Raw genomic sequence first — 18,441 nt, forward strand, 5'->3', positions numbered from 1 at the left:
AACGTGAGAAGCCGTGTTTTTTCAGTTTGAAGGGGCCAAGATCAGCTAGAAACTCACGTAACCTGCTGGACCTGCAGCACGGGCTTTTCTGCTTCTTTATCCATCTTGTCCCAGAGTGTGGGGAAATGTTTTATCCGCGGGGTCTGGCAGGTACTCTGTGGGGTGGCTTCGTCATGTGTGGGTCGGAAAAGCCGAATTCTTGTCACCGCTGGACCGGAATCTCCGAGAGTTTAGCCCCAGTTTAGCCGGGGTCTTCGGGCCACGCAATAGCAGTGATCGGAATGAAACTCGCAGCTCGTGCCCTCATCACCCTTCACGACAGATTTCACCATGAGCAGTCCAAGATGCTTCCAGGCCACCTATAAGCATGTAGATGAACAGCAGATTGATGTAGATGTTTATTTGCCCTCATCGCAAAATGCCAAAAGTCCAGTTTGTACGTCTGCGACCATCTCAAAATACATATGGGCATACTGACACCGGGCAGTGATCAATATCCATGGCGGCGCGTTCATGCTCGGCTCATCCAAGATGGTCAACAAAGACCAAGTACAAGATTGCCTCAGCCGAGGATGGATTGTTCTAGCCCCCAACCATCGCCTGTGTCCACAGGTGGACCTCTTAAACGGACCTATTCAGGATTGTCGCGACCTCTTGGCTTGGGTGTACGATGGTGGACTGGAACGGGGTATCAACGACACTGGCCAGTCGACTGTCATCCCAGACACCGATCACGTCTTTGCCTTTGGCACGTCCTCAGGCGGCACTCTAGCCCTTTGCTTGGTAAGTTACCGAACTTAATAGAGCAAGAACCATGCGCCAGAAGCTCCCGAACCGGTAGCTAACAGTATCCGTTTCTCAAGGGATTCGGAATCCCTCGGCCAGTAGCTGGTATATATGACATGTACGGGCCGTGCAACTTCTCAGACAGATTCTGGACAACAAAGCTACCTCATCTCAAGGTTCCTGTGGGACTAACAGAGTCCTTTATGAACAAAGTCTTTGAGGAACATCCGGTCCCCATTACTGGGGGCGTCTCTCTCGAAGGCCAGTCTACTGGTCCGCCCGATTTTAATGACCCACGACAAGCATATGCCTTGACGCGACTTGCGAATGGTACAATTTTAGATGCCATCTTCCCGTCGAAGGATTGGGATATGGTCGATCCTGTTCGGAATATCAGCTCCTGCTTTCCGCCAACTTTCATCGCGCATGGAATAGAGGATTCGAAGGTACCCATTGGTTTGAGTAGAGAGCTGTTCCGAAGGTTGAAAGACCATGGTGTTCACTGTGATATGAGAGAGATTCCGGTGGAAGATCACACATTCGCTGCTAAGATGCAGGTTGGATCTCAAACGTGGGAGCTGCAGCGTCTGGGGTTTGACTTTTTAGAATCGTTGATATATCTACTATAAATACGTCATATTCAGAGAGGAATTTCAACTAGCAGTGTTTCAGTAACCAAAAGCAACAGAGCACAGTATGTCCACTTCTAGACGCACCATGCCCAATTTCATACGGCAAAATACCGCGCTAAGCATATACTTTTCGACCACACCATTAGGCTCTTCCTCTACGCTACCGCTAGACAGCGACTTCTGCCTCGGCCCCCACTATAGAACAAGGTATTGGGCTTGTGGCGACCCTAGGTACTACCAACATACAGCTCGCAATCATAGTCCATATAAGTTCGCTTTAACCTTCCTTCCTAGAATTAAGGTCTAAGTCTTAGAAATATAGGGTCGACGATAGGTCTTTCAAGGATACCACCGAGGGACTCTTAGCTCCCCAATCGACCAATCTATTAAAGCTCGATTTAGGAGCATTTAGCTCTTCTGGGAAGTGGTCGTGCGGTGCTAAATGTAATATCCGCGGATAATCGGGTCCGTGATATAGCTATACCGGCCTTATTTCATCCCGACCTACACAAAAGGAACATATTTGTTTCGCTAATGATCCTTCGGTCATAACCGGTTTTATTAATTAGTAGTCATCTAGTATAGAACCGGCGTTCTAGTATATAGATAAGGTTCCGGACTTCGCCACCTATATAGCCTTCTCTATAGGTGCTAAAGGGGTAGATAACAGCGAGCTATACATAAAAACCTACGAAGTCTATACCTAGTTTCTCACTCTAAAGCTCGCATTCCCTAGGTCGATAGATAAACGTATATTTCGACTCTTTTAGTACTACTATAGAACGTGGAAAGATAGCGCCGCTACTTTCCGGCACGAGCTTATTAAAACATCCTAAGACTAGGAAGCACTTAGATTACCCGGTTCGTGTCCATTTGTCTTACCGACACTAGAAGAGATATCTCTACACCGAAAGGAGTATAAACGTTTTAAGGTAGCCTAGAATCTGAAGCGTGATTTCTCAAGCTTACTTAAAACTATATCTGATAGATAGGTTCCTCTAGATAACTAGGAAGCGATAAAAGTAGGAAACGAAGCAATATTTAATAGAATGTTGGAAGCTATTTTAATAGATAATGATCCGGATGACGATAAGCCTATTAGGGATAAAAAAGACGTGCGATATATTTAGCCCTTCGATCTGTCGGAGTAATTAGTGGTTTTTCGTGAATTCAAATCTTCTATTGTTTACGACTTCGCGTTAGCTACTCCGTAGAGTCAACCGAATCCGACGGCAGAATCTATGGTATAGCCACTAACCGGCCCTACATTTCTTTTTTACAAAAAGTACTTACTTATTTGAAACGGATCACCTAAATGACATTTCTTTCTATAGATTTAATTCAACTAGCATTTACACCACCATCACGTAGTAAATTAATAAATACCAAAATAGATATAGATAGATTAATCAATTTATTACTACGGAGTAGAGGCTCTTAGATGTTTCCTTCGAGAGAACCCAGAATTGGCCCCCCGAAAGGAAGAGGTGGCTAGCTCGTATGCACGGGCTCCGCCGGCTTGGTCTTTCCCATTTTGCCCTAGGGCAACGCATGATTAGAACCTTGGAAGAAATCTTCTGGAGTTGAGTCAGTCTCCTTTAACTGCTATTTTAAGGACTTATTGAACGGTATTGGCTCAATTACCTTAGATTATATGCAGTGTAGTTTCATGAGTATTTGTGCCCCGGTACGGAGGACTTCCACCATTGACCGATCTTCCTATCTACCTGCGTATTCCTACTAGTATAAACCGGGTTACAGCTGACGGGGACTAGAAAAGACTTGGCGGGGACTAGGGAAAAATCTTACATAATTTCTAGTCCCCGCCCGGGCGTCAACACTAGGGAGTCCCGCCAAGTCTTTTCTACGTCTGCTGAGACCCCGTATAAACCCTGCAGCGCGGCTCAATGCGCGTAGCTTACCTAACTAGTCATGGCAACCTTGGAACATGGCCGGGTGCCAAGTACTGCACGGTGTTGGGTGCCTGGGTGTCTAGGGAACCCATGGCGCAGAACCTCCTTTCTCTCTTCCTCTCTCCTCTCTCTCCCGTCCGTTCTTTTGCTTAGGAATCCAGTACATTGTGTCTTCATACTGAATCTCCATTGTACCTTGATTTCATGATACGGCGGCGAAGTAACTAAGCCGTTTAAACCTTTACGGGTCGCTTTGTCTGTTCTCAAACGTCCCATTGCATCCTCTTATCATATGTAACGATGTCAGCGTCACCAAGCTTCATAGACATGATTCTGTTTCTTTGTCTCGCCATCGTTCCATTGTCAAATGGCGCGGAGTGTTACTTTCCAGATGGAAGCCGCGTTCCCAATGGCGAATACACTCCATGCCAAAACGGCACTCTATTCAGCATGTGCTGTAGGACAGGCGGTATGGTACCAGATACGTGCCAGCCTAGCGGGCTATGCTATAACAGGTGTGATCATCAACACCGCACAGGATGCGAGAATGACCCTGGTACCTTTTGGCGGGAGGCCTGTACAGATCAGGCCTGGCAGAGTCCGTTCTGTTTGCAGAACGTGTGCACGGATCCGTCTGTGAGTGCTTGAGGTCTCCCTATGGATCGTGCTGCAAGGAAGCAATGGGTTCTAACTGGATTAGATGAACGGCAGGGCCAACTATAGTGTGCCCATCACGCAATGTAGTCGGGATTCTAAATGGTGCTGCGGTGCCATAGACTCGCAGGAATGCTGCGATACAGACACGAGGTTTGAGTTGGCGACAAAATTGGGGCAGTCCCCGAGTTCATGGCCCGCGACGGCGACCATATCTGGTACATCCACTAGTTCCGACCAAAGACCTGCTGAAACGTCAACGGATCAGTCGCCCTTATCAGTCGGTGATGGTGGAGTTGACCAGGGACTTGGGCAGGGAGCGAAGACCGGTCTTGGCGTTGGCATTGGGCTGGGGATACCTGTTGTCTGCGGTATTGCCGCGGCTATATTTTTGCGCTGGCGGAGAAAACGGTCCCCTCGTGTGGTGGGTCTACATCGAGGAGAGGGGAATTTTGCAAAGCCAGAAATCGGAGGCACACCAGTCGCTGAACTGGATAACCGCGCCCTAGCAAGAGAGTTAGAAGGAACAGTGGTCATGGCGGAAATGGGCACGGAGGAGCCGAAAAAATAGAGGAAGCTAAAAAGGGAGCTTTGAGAAGTGTGTCCCATATGATCTGCCCGGGACCCACACAGTGTATATGGGATCCCTGAACGCGAGGAAGCTACCTTTGTTTTGCTTCCTCGCGCTACGTATTGTATCTGTAGCCGACTTTAGCTTTCTTTAATATTAAAGTTCATCTGGAAGAGGCTGTCTGGGAGCTTCCAGATGAGTGTTTTTTTGAGTAATGTATGGAGTAGTTACGATCAAATGGTGATAAGATTGCGCCACTCAGTGAAACATGGTGTGTATTCCTTAGCCGGGTTTTCCGAACATAACCAGACTAGGACATTTAGGTCGTCAGTGTGTGAGACGGGCAACGTTACCAAGTTTCTGGGCGCTGACGAGCTACCCATGTCTATGAAGCATAATTCACGGACAACCATAGCAACAAACATACCCTGCTTCCATACTCACAAGGGTCGTTTGAATAACCTCTAGCAAATGTCGGATTTTCCGACTACCTTCCTCTTGGCCGGAAATTAGTTTGGCCAATGGTTCTGCAGTAGTCCTGAAGATCTGCAAGACTCCAGCGAATCATCCCGGGCGTGGCTGTTGATCGTCCATAATGCGGAGAAACTATTCGGCATACGTTGAACCGAAGTGGAAGAACAAACGGCAGGAAAAGACGGCAGAGATTCAAGGTCGGATATCCACCATTTATAACAAGGACAATGTTCCCGTCTTTCTATAAAACGAGTCAGAAAAGGTTTCCGGGGAAGACTGGGTAACTCTCAACCAAGACAATGCATCTCTCATCTCCTGCCTCGATTCTGCTCCTAAGTGCTCTTTTCCAAACAGCCACCAGCACACCTACCTCCTTCCACCTCTCCCCCAACAATAACATAAGCCATGATTATATCAACTGGCGCACCTTCCACGGTCGTGGCGTGAATCTTGGCGGCTGGCTGCAACAAGAATCAACCATCGACACAAGCTGGTGGAGCACCTACTCTGGCGGCGCAAGCGACGAATGGAACCTCTGCGCCCAGCTGGGCTCAAAGTGCGGCCCCGTCCTCGAACACCGCTATAAAACCTTCATCACGACACGGGACATCGACACCCTCGCCAGCTCGGGGGTAACCGTCCTCCGAATCCCGACATCGTATGCCGCATGGGTGCGCGTTCCAGGGTCGCAACTGTACTCTGGAAAGCAGAAAGAACATATCCACCGCATTGCGACGTACGCGATTGAAAAATATGACATGCACATCATCCTCGATATCCACTCTCTACCTGGCGGTATAAATGGCCTTGATATCGGCGAGGCAGTCGGTCATTGGGGCTGGTATAACAACGACACAGCTCTGAAGTACTCGCTTGACGCTGTGGACTCGGCGCTACACTTTATCCAGTTCTCTTCGGGCCATCCGCAGTCCTACACGCTTTCGCCGATCAACGAGCCAGTGGATAATAGGGACTTCTCGACGTTTGGAACGCCTGCGGCACTCTCCGAGGCTGGAGCTAGTTGGGTGTTGAAGTATCTTCATGCTGTTATCGACCGGACGAAGAAGGTTAACCCTCGTATCCCTGTTATGTGTCAGGGAAGCTTTAAGCCTGAGACGTACTGGAGTCCGCATTTTGATGCTGGCGCGAACATTGTGTTTGATGAACATCATTACTATTTCCAGTATTCTAACTCTACTTCGGCAAATTTGCCGGAATTCCTTTGCCAGGATGCAAAGAAAAGTGCTGGCGATGGGAAGTTCCCTACCTTTGTTGGCGAATGGGCGATTGAAGCCTCAGACAATGACCTTGGATTGCGAGGACAGAATCTTCAGGCGGGGATTTCGGCGTTTGGACAGTTTACCAGGGGCAGTTCGTATTGGACTGCGAAGTTTTCGAGTAACGCTACTATCAAGGGAGAGGGCGTGAAGGGGAATTATTGGAATTATGAGGAGTTTGTTAGGATGGGGTATTTGGATGGGCAGGTTGAGGTGCCGAACTATTGTCAGTAAAAGATAATGGCGAGACATGAATCTACATAGACATAGCAACCATTTCTGCTCGACTTCAATAAAGCAAGACCTGATGAATATAAGAGTAGAAATAAGATAACTATAAAACGAAAAAAGAAAATGCCAAGGCAAAAAAGAAATAGTGCATCATCCGTGAATCGAACACGGGCCTCGTCGATGGCAACGACGAATTCTACCACTAGACCAATGATGCTAGCTGATGTGATGGACCTCCTTATTGAACTTCAAGAGCACAACTCCTATCGTGTACAGTATAGCACACATAAAGTCCCACAACCCGAAACCCGAGCCTAGCACTGCCCTGATTCGGAGAGAGTTTTCTAGGCACTGCCTCCAAGGTCTTGGGGTCAAAAGTACATGGGGCGGCCATCTATTGGTTCTCCGAGCTTCCAATATTGGTATATGCGTATTCGCTCTCGTTCTCAAGATCCTTCCAGGGTTCTGATAGCTCATGTGATTGACACAAGAGCTTTCCGTGGCATTGTCACTGTGGAATTTGCCTTGCGCCCTGGAGCTCCATCTGCAGAACCCGAGCTCTCCACGTGCGAAAGACATGATGACGCCGAGACGCGCCCGATCGGAATGTGGCATATTCGCGATGACACAACATTCGTGGAATGGGAATAGAATATTTACTTGACATCTACTCCGGACTCCAATATACATGTGATTTCCACACACTTGAGGTTATAGCCACTACCACCTATTGCCTTGATGCATATCAACCATTCCGGAGAGTTACCGCAACCAGCCATGACGATCCCAGCGGCTATTCGGCCCCCCGATCTGCATGGACCAGCGCCCGACCGGCGACTCAGCCTTGGGACCACAGGGAGGCTTAGAACTATCCAATGATATCTCACCGTGTTGACATCAAAGAGGTGGTTCCACTGCGGAGAAGTGCAGCTGTTTACCTTCTGTCACATTTAAAACCAGTGACTCCCCCCCTTCTTCATCCCTTCCGTATCCTTCCATATCAAATCCCTGGCTTTGAACATCCAAATACCATCAAAACAACCAGAATACTTCGACCATGTCCGACAACGGCGCAAGCACCAGCAAGGCTCCCGCCACCGATCGTGCACCAGATCGCGCTTTGATCGATGTCCAGCCATTTCGCATGAGCGATCTCCAACCGAAATATGCCCACCAGATAGACAGACCTGCGGATTCAGATGCCACTGGGTGGTATGCCAGTCTAAGTGAGTTGCGCTGATCCCCATACGAGCTGCGACTCTCATCCTAACCATCATTTAGTCCACAGCCTGGGTGAATGCATCGGATTCTTTGGAGCTATTCCCTGCTGCTTCTGCTGTCCCAACCCCTTCAAGCCCGTCGACCAAGGTGAGGTCGGCTTGATCTCGCGATTCGGACGGTTAGTGACTCCTCGGCCATGCCATTCATCGAGTACCACTCACTAACAATGTCCATTCTAGCTTCGAGCGTTCGGTCGATCCTGGTCTGGTTAAGATCAACCCCCTGAGCGAACACATCACCACGGTCGATGTCAAGATCCAAATCGTCGAGGTGCCCCGTCAGGTCTGTATGACTAAGGACAACGTCACCCTGAACCTGACCTCCGTCATCTACTACCAAGTGGTCTCTCCCCACAAGACCGCCTTCGGTATCTCGAACGTGAGACAAGCTCTGGTCGAGCGCACCCAGACAACCCTGCGCCATGTTATCGGCGCGCGGGTGCTGCAAGACGTGATCGAGCGCCGCGAGGAGATCGCCCAGTCGACCTCGGAGATCATCGAGGAGGTGGCATCCGGGTGGGGAGTGAAGGTCGAGTCGATGTTGATCAAGGACATAATCTTCAGCAACGACCTACAAGACTCGCTCTCGATGGCGGCGCAGTCGAAGCGTATCGGAGAAAGCAAGGTCATTGCCGCGCGCGCCGAAGTCGAGTCCGCCAAGTTGATGCGCCAGGCTGCCGATATCCTGTCTTCTGCTCCAGCTATGCAGATCCGCTACCTCGAAGCGATGCAGGCCATGGCCAAGACTGCCAATAGCAAGGTCATCTTCCTGCCTGCCCCCGGCCAGACCGTGCAGTCGCAGCTTAATGCTGCTGACAACTTTGGCGAAGGCCCTAGCAAGTACGGCGCTACGGATAACACCGGGCTCCAGCACGCTGTGAACGCCCGCGTTGTTGAAGACATCTAGGTGTCGTCTTGATGCTTTGCCTGTGTCGTCTTCTTCCCCTTACTTAATTGGTCGATTTCTTGCATGAAGATATGATCCTTCCCCCTTTGTGATTTACCTTGCCCCATCCCGGGAAGTGGATCGTTTGGACTTGTTCCTCAACAGCTCATTCGCCTGCGCACCCGGGATTTTACTGTTCTGTATGATGGTTGGACGTGATTGGATCCGTGACGATACCCACCTTCTTTTGCTGGTTGCTGCTATTATCGCAACGTCTTAATGTCTCTATGACTGCTTTAGTCCTACTTGTTTAGTGTAATGCAATGCAATCCTCACTATGTTGCTCCTTCCTATCTGTCCCTGATATATCTAGGCGTATCAGCAAAGACATCTGACAGCGGATGCGGAGACATTCGCGAAAACCCACTTGGGAAGCCCAATAATGTCACATTGGGTTTGTTATTCTTGTTAGGTTCATTGTAATAAAGGGCATCACGCCAGCCTCCCATCAACACCCAACGTCTGATCGCGTATCACCAGCAGTCTTTTCTAGGGTGGTCAGCTTCTTCTTCTTCTTCTTCTTCTTCTTATCTTGTAGGTTAGCTATACACTATCAGAATGTACTCAGAGTATACAGATAGTCCTTTGTGCTGGTATAGTTGGGAGAGCAATAAAGAGGTAGTGCAGAAGTGTCTAGGGTTGGGTTTTCATTCTTTCCTGCTTAATCACAAATAAGAGCATGAGGACCATAGTTGAGGTTCGAGAAATGCGGGGCGATTAGATCACCCGCTTTGTCGGCCGTTTCGACATCCAATACATCGCGTGTCGCACCCTTTCGGCTCAATGTAGCCCACTCAGCAAATATGGGTTCACAGAGTGCTTTGAATATAAATCCTTCTGATATTGACATCAGAAGGGAGATCAGTTGTTCAAAGTCTTCAGCGATATATGAAGTACAGCTGGCTGGGAAGACGTATGCTATGAAGCTTGTAAGTACAATTTCGGCTTCCAAGGACCACGCTCACATATCAGTTCCAGACAACGGCGACCAAGGGTACACAAAAAAAGGCCGGGATCTAAACCGGTTTCGCTGCGAATTAAATGCCTATCACAATCTCCGCAAATTCGGTGTGTGCGATCGTGGCTTTGTTCCGGCTTTCCACGGCCACATCGATCGAATCGATCCGTCCGCTTTCTTCCCACCGCTTAAACATTTCGTCGGCGATGAGTTCCGTCCGAGGGCGATCCTACTTGAGTATCTACCAGACGAAGAAAGACTAAATTGTGTGAATTATTCTGAAGATCTCTTTCGCAACGTGGTTGATGGTATAGAAGACATCCATCGTGCCTTTATCCACCACCATGATATCTACCCCAAGAATATGCTTGCTGTGGCTGGTGACAGGATTGTATGGATTGACTTCGATGTTGCGACAACTTTCAGCAATATAGGTCCCCGTGAGAGGGCATATAGCGAATATGAAACCGAACTTGGTTAAGAATTTCGGAAAGCTTTTGGTTTGGCTATCTCTCTTGCCTTAGGTAACATTAACTAACAATATAACCCCCAGAGCGAGGACCAGACACAGTGCCTTCCCCCTAACACTAAATATTATTGATTTGGTGAACTTAAGGACAAAGCAACTGGCACGATATTGATCACGAGAGGGACATTACACACGTAACCTGGCTTATGCTACCTACTTATTGCACCCACCCCGCTTTCTCACTACACTTCGCTAGCTTGGCCAGAAAATCTTTGGTTTCGGGGACTAAATTTAAGCGCATTGGAATCAACATTGCCTGCTTTTTCCCTGAGAGAAGTAGCCAGAATGCTGAAAATGAATTTGGTCCAGGCTTTTACACCGCGAACACCCTACATTTCGCATTGGGGTATATTCGGACTGGAGGCGCTATTATGGTCTCTAAAGACCCAGACATGCACAGTACCAATCTCTGGGAGCCAGATCTAGAATCTTGGAATGCAGGGGTTGCCAGATGGAAGCATCTCCCATTGGAGATTGCGCAGCAGCAAATCCCAGTGGAGTATGCCAGCGCGGACTTCATCAAGGGGGCAATTTCTAGCTCGGCCCAGACAGGCAAGTGTTGGTTAGGTGGGGTGAGATGCTTGTGTTGCGACGAGATGGCACAGGGGTTTTTGGATCAGTTTTTAATCCAGTTTTTAATCCAGTTTTTAATCCAGTTTTTAATCCAGTTTTGGATCAGTTTTTGGATCAGTTTTTGGATCAGTAATAATATATAACGTTACAACAATTGTCGAACATGGAAAAATGCATCTTCAAAAGACCTCAGGAATAATAGACTATCTTGACTTGGGTGGACAGTATGAAGAGCATGCTGGATGGCTTTAAATATGTATGAATTGTACGTACCAGAGCATACGTTGGCACACGGCAATGAAAAAAGTAGGACATAAGAGAGAAAACCGGGAAGAAATGAGAAAAACAGCAAGACATACCTCCGCGTAGCCCTGACTGATGTAGTCATTTTGCATAAGCGAGTCATAGGCAGACGAAGCGAGGAGGTAAGAATGAACTTGTTGGTACATAGCTTCCAGGGACTGCACGCTGATGATAATATCCCCTTCGTGTTGATTCCGGGGTCTGCGGAAGATGCTTTCCAAGTTGAGCACCAAAGGTGCACCGTGGATTTTCCCATCTCGGTACGTAACTCTCTGTGTTGGTCGGAAAGAGGTATCCAGGTGATTTCGAGTCTCACATTGAGCTTAAGTTGAGGGGGACAAATAACAGAGCACCCACCAAGACAAGGGGGTTCGTGCGTTCACTCAGGGTCTGTTTTGCTTTAGTGGCATGTTGACGTCTTGGTTGGTAATTTGATGATGATGATTTGATGATGATTTGATGCTCCTCCATCCTCAGCTCGGACGCAAGGGTCCTGATATCCCCAACAACCGGCCGCTCACACGGACTTGGGGAAGACCCTTCGGACCATACCTACACGTCTACTCGCCATGTTGGGCTGCGAGTAGCGGTAATGATAACGACGCACCTGGTGAGATGGTCAGAGTTACTATACCACCACTGGGCGTTCTTGCACAGCTGGGAGTAGGATTCTGATACGTCGACTTCAAGGGCGAGGGTAGGGAATACGGAATCCCACCCCCCACCACTCATCCCAGCAAAGGTATCGGCTGGAGAGAGCCACCAGTCAAGCTCCTTAGCCACAGACATTCCTTGAGTTCTCGGCGAGATGGGCGGGATACGAACGCCCTATTGTCATTGGAAAGGCCCGTTAGGAACAGCTGGATAGCTAAGGTTTGAGAGACATGTGCTCGGACCACTAGTAGAGGTTAGAACCATAGGTGGGAGTGAATCAGGAGAGCTCACCTTGGAATCATTCGAGATTTTAAGAAACCAGGATGCTGACCCGTTTGATGCCATCCCATATACGGTCGAGTGTCTCTTTGGGAATCTCTTCCTTTCCCGATGGATACAGCCTTTTAGACGGGTTAGCTTCCTGATATATAACATGATAGATATTGTGGGATACTCACCCATATATCCTAGGGCCTGGGCAACACCGCTGTCGATATTTTTGGCCTCCACGATTAGGACATTGAGGCATATAGCCTCGTGTACTCCGTGCCAGATCCCGTAATCAGGACGGGCTGACAGATTCGCCTTCTCGCCGTGCAATTCAACTGAGCCATACGTGAAAGATCTTCTGGCCTGGACGGTTACAGGTTACGCATGAGGGATGTTAGAGCCGGCAATGCCGTAGGCGTTAAGAATGGGGCCGTCAACAACCCACAGGATACTGGCCTCGGTGGTTGTGAATTGCGTTCGTGAAAGCTTAATGAAGCTGTTCATTGCTGCTTTGATAGCTCGGGGTCCTTCACCCTTCATATGCTTCTTGATTTCAAAGAAGTCCATCGCAAAGTCAATCACTTTCCCATGAGCATTGATCTCCTGCATAACAGTATAGTCGATACTACTTGAGAGCCATGTTCTCACTTGTAGCAAGAGAGTGCTCCATTTCTCTCCATTCGGAGAAGGGGCCAAGGGATGTCCTTGTTAATCAAGTTGTGAAGTTTAAGGCTTCGAAGTACCTTCTCGACCTGGTCAACCCAGATATCAAGATCTGCCCGCTCTTGAGCGGCGGCGTGAGTTCGTACAGCTTGAAGCTTCCTATCTTAGGAAGGTCCACACTCTGGTTGTCGACGACGGCATCTTGTTTTGAGTGCTAATCACGACGGTCGTCCGGCTGCAAGGCAGCATGTCGGGAAGAGGATTCAGCCATTGCAGCTGATGAAAAAATGATGATAAAGATGAAGATCAAGAAGGAGATTAAGCCAGCTTTCCGGATGATCAAAAATGAAGTCTTTTGAAGATGAAGACAGTTCTCATTGAGAGACACTGTACAACACCGATTTGAATTTTGTCGCACACAGGCGGGTTTGGTCACAGGCGGTTTTTGGAAAAATAAGTGAGATATAGCCAAGGCTATTCTCTACCATAAACACCAACGAGGCTCCGCTGGTCAGGGCTTAGATCTCTGTTAGATCTTAGCAAAAAGGGAAAAACTAGGGCCTCGTAACCTGTTGAGGCTACGATGCAAGAGAGACGGAGGGAAAATCGTGAAGAAGAAGAGAGGTGATGATGCACCTATGGGAAGGAGGGGGTATAGGCAAGTGCTCAAAGAGCTCAGTCTGTATACAGAGACAAACACATACCCTGCACGCATTGCATGTATGCATGTATGTCAACACCGGTCTCTAGAATATATATCGACCCACTAGAGATGGCTAGATACTCTGTACGGTCAATCCTTCAGAGTTGACAGCTTTGTCATTATCCATATTACCTAGGTATCCATATAGTCCATACAATACGGCCAAAAGTAATGTCAAAATTTGCCCCTGAAGGCTATAGAAACATTAGGAGCTTCCCTTATTAGGACATAATCAAAGCTCATATCAAGCAATTTCTTATTGCATTCATAACCCGTATATGAAGAAGACTAAACACAAAGATGTCAGGTGAGGAAACACGCTGACGTCATTCTGGTAAGGTGGAAGGTCCCGAGGTCGCTCAATATAAATACTTGAATATGTGTGGCAAACAGACCTCAACTCTGTGCTAGCCTGGAGGTAGGATAGGCTGACACATGCGTGACCTCATCGATGATTATCTCGTGTAATACAGACACTCGATCATCAAACAACCCGCGCAATACGATCAATCAAACTGGATACGGAGAAAGTTCACAATTTCATCGACACAGATACAGTTAAGCCAACAACATGGTCCTCAATCTTCTCCATCGCGCCGTGGACTACGTGCTATCATGTCTCAAATTGGTATACTAGGAACCTCGTCGCCATTTGGGAAGTCACGATCACCGGCTGATAAGATGAACAGGTCCAAAATCGGGAGGTCGGCTGGATAACAGTTGATCGCAAAGTATCGACCGCAATCCCGACGGGTAAAGAGTTAGCTAACAGTTTCACTCAGACAGGTCGACGTATCCGCGAACAACAGCCGCTTTTGAAAAAGCTCAAACTCCTGTTGCTATTCAACCCTCTGACGGAATGGCTGGACACCACTCACGCAATGCGTCTCTATATGCACAGGAAAAACATAAAAGCAGGTGAGAATGCGCGAATAATACAAGGAAAGAAGAACGCTGACGATTCCGAAAAGGCAGAGATGAGGGCACGCCGGCTTCAAAGCAGCAGATCAAATCTTTTGTCGACTTCTACAAGATCAAAATGGATGATTTTGAACCATCAGACACTGATGCATATCCTACATTCGAAGACTTCTTCGTTCGGGCTCATAAGCCCGGATCGAGGCCTATATTCGCCGAAGACGACCCCTCCCGCGCGGTTGTCGTGGCTGACTCGCGGGCTGTGGTTTACGAGACGGTGGAGCAAAGCAAGAAGCTTTGGATCAAAGGCTTGGACTTTTCCATCACTAGCCTGGTAATGGATACTCGTCTCGGCGCGCAATTTGAGGATGGAGCTGTTGCCAGTTTCCGACTGTCACCGCAAGATTACCACCGATACCACAGTCCAGTTACCGGGAAAATCAAACTGTTCAGGAGTATGCCGGGAGATTATTATCAAGTTGATCCTCTGGCGCTCCGAAGTGATATTGATATCCTTGATCGGAACGCTCGCGATTACATCGTCATCGAGACTGAACATCTGGGGGATGTTCTTTTTGTCGCCATTGGTGCCACTGATGTGGGATCTGTCAGGTATGAGATACAGTATTCCTGGCCCCCCTAAACCTCACTAATGTGCATCTAGGATCCATGACCGATGGCAGACTGCTGGAAACGAGATCCAAAAAGGCGAAGAATTAGGCGTTTTCCAATTTGGTGGTTCATCCATTATTGTAGCCTTTCAAAGTGGTCGTATATCATTTGACGAAGACCTGTTAAGGCTTAGCAAGGAGGCCATTGCTGTTGATGTTGAGGTCGGCATGAGCCTTGGACGTGCTCTACCGGTACACTGAATACCCAAGACTGTTCATGAGATATGTCAGAATATAATACCCTCTACGCCTTAACAAGAAACTTTAGATTTCATGTTTTGATTATGGCTGGTAACATACCTAAGTAGCATAATTTCATAAGGTTAAGCTCGCCTCCGCAACGTCATGATGAGAACAACTAGCCAGCACTCGACCCATGGACGCTTCTAAGCAAGAAACCGGTAAAATGGACAGACCACAGCTTCAATCTGTTTTGCGACACTCAGATCGCATCTATATATTGTGGCAATTGACAATGCCTGCCGCCTACTATTTTAAAATTTCATACCTCCTACCTAATCACCTACCAGTTGCTCCTTAGCATATCTCCGGCCATGTCGATGGAAATTGATTTCGATCCGAATATTCGCCTACAATCAACTTTTTATAATGTTCCGGGCTATGAGTCTGATATTCATGCTCTAACAACTCCCATTCCCCCCTTCCCTCGATCGGATACCTTATCCACAGCATGCGACGCCTTCGAGCGGGAACAGCTACTCCAATCGGAAGCGTACTACGAACGACCTCCTGTAGTGCTCGTTCATGGTATGGTAGTTGCGAGCAGCTACCTGCAAAATCTCGGAAGACATCTTGCGCCATGGTTTCGCGTTTTCATCCCCGACTTACCCGGGTTCGGGCGTTCCTCCAAAGCAATACGGAAGTGCGATACAGTGTCTATAAACCAACTAGCGCAGGGTCTGCATGATTGGATGGATACGGCAGGAATAAAAAAGGCGCATCTTGTCTCCAATTCCTTGGGCTGCCAGATTCTTGCAGAGTTCACTCGTCGCTGGCCAGACAGGGTTGATCGACTTGTTCTGCAGGGTCCCACGGCAGATAAAAGCCAGCAATCCATTCTCAAGACTGTGCTTGCGTCCGCTGCGAACAATAGCAATGAGCCGTTTACAATGAGCCTCATCTCATTGCAGGATTATTGGCGCGCTGGATTGCGGAGGGCTTTCGATTTATTCCGTGCCACGGCGGAATATCGCATCTTGGATGTACTACAGGAAGTACATAATCCGACGTTACTGTTGAGTTGTGAATTGGACCCAATCACTCCTTGTGGATGGGTTGAGGAATTGTCTGAAAAAACGCCCAACGCGGTTCATTATGTTCTTAAAAAGGCTGCCCACACCGCAAATTACTCCGCGACGGAAATAATGTCTCGAAGCATCTTGCGCTACCTGCTGATTCAGGATGATGATGGGATGAGGCGGGCGGGGAGAGAGATATTCGAGCGGGTGACGAGAATAAACGAGACAAGGGAAGCAGCGGCGAAGCAGAGAAATCATTTAGTTGGATGGCAATTAGCGCTCGGATTCCTTGCTGTCTTGGTTACATGGAAGTGCTCCATCAGCAGATGGAAGTTCATCTCGGGGTTCCTGCCGATGGAGACAATGATCCTCTATCAATACTCAAAGATAGCTCCGTTACTATCCGCGGATCGCTCAGGAGATTTGGACCGTGTATATGTCAAGCTGCAGGGGATCGCTGACTTTGACTCGGCATCTTCTATGCTTCGCGCTGTTGGGCGTTACTTACATTTCCGAGACTTCCCCCAACTTGGCGTCCCGACATCTTTGGCTCCAGTCATGCCGCTCACCAACTGGCTACCACCGTATCTCCGTGACACCGTATTCTCTGAGCTCGGCGCCAACGAAGCTGCAGATGATATTGCCTCAACATTTGAGGCAGAAAAAATCACCGAATCAGTTGCTGCACACTTCCCAGCGCATCGGAAATATACCGCCGTGGCCATTGGAAGCACTAACGGTGCATTGACGCATTTGTACGCAATGATGGGCATTCCGTGGCTGCCTCAAACACTTCTCATGCCTGTTAAGCGACCAAAGAGCGCGGCATTTAAACAAGGGCAGCTCGATATGACGGCGGAAATGGAATGGGGAAGGAGTGCAGGGCGAGAATTGTTGCAGAACAACCCAGGAATTGAACTATACCACATGGCGGATCCGAACCAGGACCAGTTGATGATTCGCCATATGGCGTACTTCAGGTTGAAATTTATTAAAATGACTGAAGCGTACAAGAACTTCCTTCTGGACGCATTGGAAGCGAACGGGACGATCATACTCGTTCGGTGCGGATCGAAATGGCCGTCCACAAAGGTCGCTGATCGCCATTACTTCCAGAGCGGAGCGGTTGGAGGTGTAACTTCAGAGGAATTTCTCCAAGGGTCAACTGAGGTGAAGGAATTTGTGGAATCGGAAAAGTCCCTATTGACGAAAATGGCTGGCACAGTAATGAGGAAGGAACATAAGACCGACTGGAACGCCCCAGCATCTAACTATGAAGCCCCCGAAGCAGAATGGGGCTATGCAGAGGGCTTAACCGATGATATCATCGAGTTCGCAAAGGAGCATGGCTTCAAGATCAAGTATCTGGACTTTGATCATCCTGAAGATGCCGGTCCCTTAGTTGCTGATGCGGATCGTCAACGGAAGGAGCAACTTCGCCGCCCAATTGATTCAATTCTCGTTGAGAGTTTCATTCTAATGGAGCCGTGGTTGGCTATTAGGTACAATCTGACGCCGTTTTGGACGGTGTTCCCTGTTAAACAGTCATTCGAACGGCTTCAAGAGTATCTGAAGACGTGTCAGGGGAAGGGGTTCAAAAACGGGTTCTCGTTTTTGTTTTGCTCTGGGGCTTATTCTATCGGACTCGCGAGACTGGATGAATGGAAGGGGCTGTTAGAAAACCACTTTGTGTCACAGGGCATGGACAGGGCGAGGGATAGGAAACTTTTGTTGGGGACAGACGAGAATGTCTTTCCGAAAGATTTTGGCTTTCCTGCGCGGTACCAAGTGGAATTGGCAAGGGCGGTTGGCGAAGAAGGACAATATGTGATGCCGCCCAGTTTAACGCTTGGTGACTTTGAGCATTACATGGAGAATAGTCATCGCTACGGTGTATATTATACGCCTTAGTCAAAAGCAAACGGCTATTTGGCTACTCCTAGCAGTTAGTTGATGATAATGTCTTCATTGCACATTATTGGCGCGATCTTTATCCCAGAGAAAGCCGTATAGCTGTATTGGCGCAAGGGTAAAAGCTGGGAAAGGTGATTATGATGTATTTATCTCTGCAGCTGAGCTATATTTACATCCGATGGGCGCCACTTGTCTCCAGGCGAATCTCTCCATGCAGGAGAGACCATATATACTGGTATAAGACTCGACAAGCCCAAGCCAA

General features: G+C 48.3%; 9 protein-coding genes across 9 annotated transcripts; 7 read left to right on the forward strand and 2 right to left on the reverse strand.

Moving 5' to 3' along the window:
• Positions 1 to 330: 330 nt before the first annotated feature.
• Positions 331 to 1,415, forward strand: N7525_002550 (uncharacterized protein; the record flags this gene model as incomplete). The annotated part of the gene is made up of 3 exons (XM_002559845.1): positions 331 to 436; positions 488 to 783; positions 864 to 1,415. 3 exons carry the CDS (start codon positions 331 to 333, stop codon positions 1,413 to 1,415), a joined length of 954 nt encoding a protein of 317 aa, XP_002559891.1.
• Positions 1,416 to 3,698: 2,283 nt separating this feature from the next.
• N7525_002551 (uncharacterized protein) lies at positions 3,699 to 4,556 on the forward strand (the record flags this gene model as incomplete). The annotated part of the gene is made up of 2 exons (XM_061212362.1): positions 3,699 to 3,887; positions 4,032 to 4,556. 2 exons carry the CDS (start codon positions 3,699 to 3,701, stop codon positions 4,554 to 4,556), a joined length of 714 nt encoding a protein of 237 aa, XP_061069383.1.
• Positions 4,557 to 5,329: 773 nt separating this feature from the next.
• N7525_002552 (uncharacterized protein) lies at positions 5,330 to 6,541 on the forward strand (the record flags this gene model as incomplete). Its single annotated transcript, XM_002559843.1, has 1 exon — positions 5,330 to 6,541. One exon carries the CDS (start codon positions 5,330 to 5,332, stop codon positions 6,539 to 6,541), a length of 1,212 nt encoding a protein of 403 aa, XP_002559889.1.
• A 1,054-nt stretch (positions 6,542 to 7,595) lies between these two features.
• N7525_002553 (slipin family protein) lies at positions 7,596 to 8,725 on the forward strand (the record flags this gene model as incomplete). The annotated part of the gene is made up of 3 exons (XM_002559841.1): positions 7,596 to 7,764; positions 7,820 to 7,937; positions 7,999 to 8,725. The coding sequence occupies 3 exons, from the start codon at positions 7,596 to 7,598 to the stop codon at positions 8,723 to 8,725; spliced, it is 1,014 nt and encodes a 337-aa protein (XP_002559887.1).
• Positions 8,726 to 9,567: 842 nt separating this feature from the next.
• Positions 9,568 to 10,203, forward strand: N7525_002554 (uncharacterized protein; the record flags this gene model as incomplete). Its single annotated transcript, XM_002559840.1, has 1 exon — positions 9,568 to 10,203. One exon carries the CDS (start codon positions 9,568 to 9,570, stop codon positions 10,201 to 10,203), a length of 636 nt encoding a protein of 211 aa, XP_002559886.1.
• Positions 10,204 to 11,013: 810 nt separating this feature from the next.
• Positions 11,014 to 11,598, reverse strand: N7525_002555 (uncharacterized protein; the record flags this gene model as incomplete). Its single annotated transcript, XM_061212363.1, has 3 exons — positions 11,014 to 11,070; positions 11,184 to 11,399; positions 11,485 to 11,598. 3 exons carry the CDS (start codon positions 11,596 to 11,598, stop codon positions 11,014 to 11,016), a joined length of 387 nt encoding a protein of 128 aa, XP_061069384.1.
• Positions 11,599 to 11,679: 81 nt separating this feature from the next.
• Positions 11,680 to 11,916, reverse strand: N7525_002556 (uncharacterized protein; the record flags this gene model as incomplete). The annotated part of the gene is made up of 2 exons (XM_061212364.1): positions 11,680 to 11,734; positions 11,768 to 11,916. The coding sequence occupies 2 exons, from the start codon at positions 11,914 to 11,916 to the stop codon at positions 11,680 to 11,682; spliced, it is 204 nt and encodes a 67-aa protein (XP_061069385.1).
• A 2,540-nt stretch (positions 11,917 to 14,456) lies between these two features.
• Positions 14,457 to 15,207, forward strand: N7525_002557 (putative phosphatidylserine decarboxylase; the record flags this gene model as incomplete). The annotated part of the gene is made up of 2 exons (XM_002559837.2): positions 14,457 to 14,947; positions 15,000 to 15,207. The coding sequence occupies 2 exons, from the start codon at positions 14,457 to 14,459 to the stop codon at positions 15,205 to 15,207; spliced, it is 699 nt and encodes a 232-aa protein (XP_002559883.2).
• A 353-nt stretch (positions 15,208 to 15,560) lies between these two features.
• N7525_002558 (alpha/beta fold hydrolase) lies at positions 15,561 to 18,176 on the forward strand (the record flags this gene model as incomplete). Its single annotated transcript, XM_002559836.1, has 1 exon — positions 15,561 to 18,176. The coding sequence occupies one exon, from the start codon at positions 15,561 to 15,563 to the stop codon at positions 18,174 to 18,176; it is 2,616 nt and encodes an 871-aa protein (XP_002559882.1).
• Between the last annotated feature and the right edge of the window lie 265 nt (positions 18,177 to 18,441).

This window comes from Penicillium rubens (assembly GCF_028828025.1).
Source record: "Penicillium rubens strain IBT 27055 chromosome Unknown utg000002l_segment0_segment0, whole genome shotgun sequence".
In the NCBI taxonomy this organism is placed as follows: Eukaryota; Fungi; Ascomycota; class Eurotiomycetes; order Eurotiales; family Aspergillaceae; genus Penicillium; species Penicillium rubens.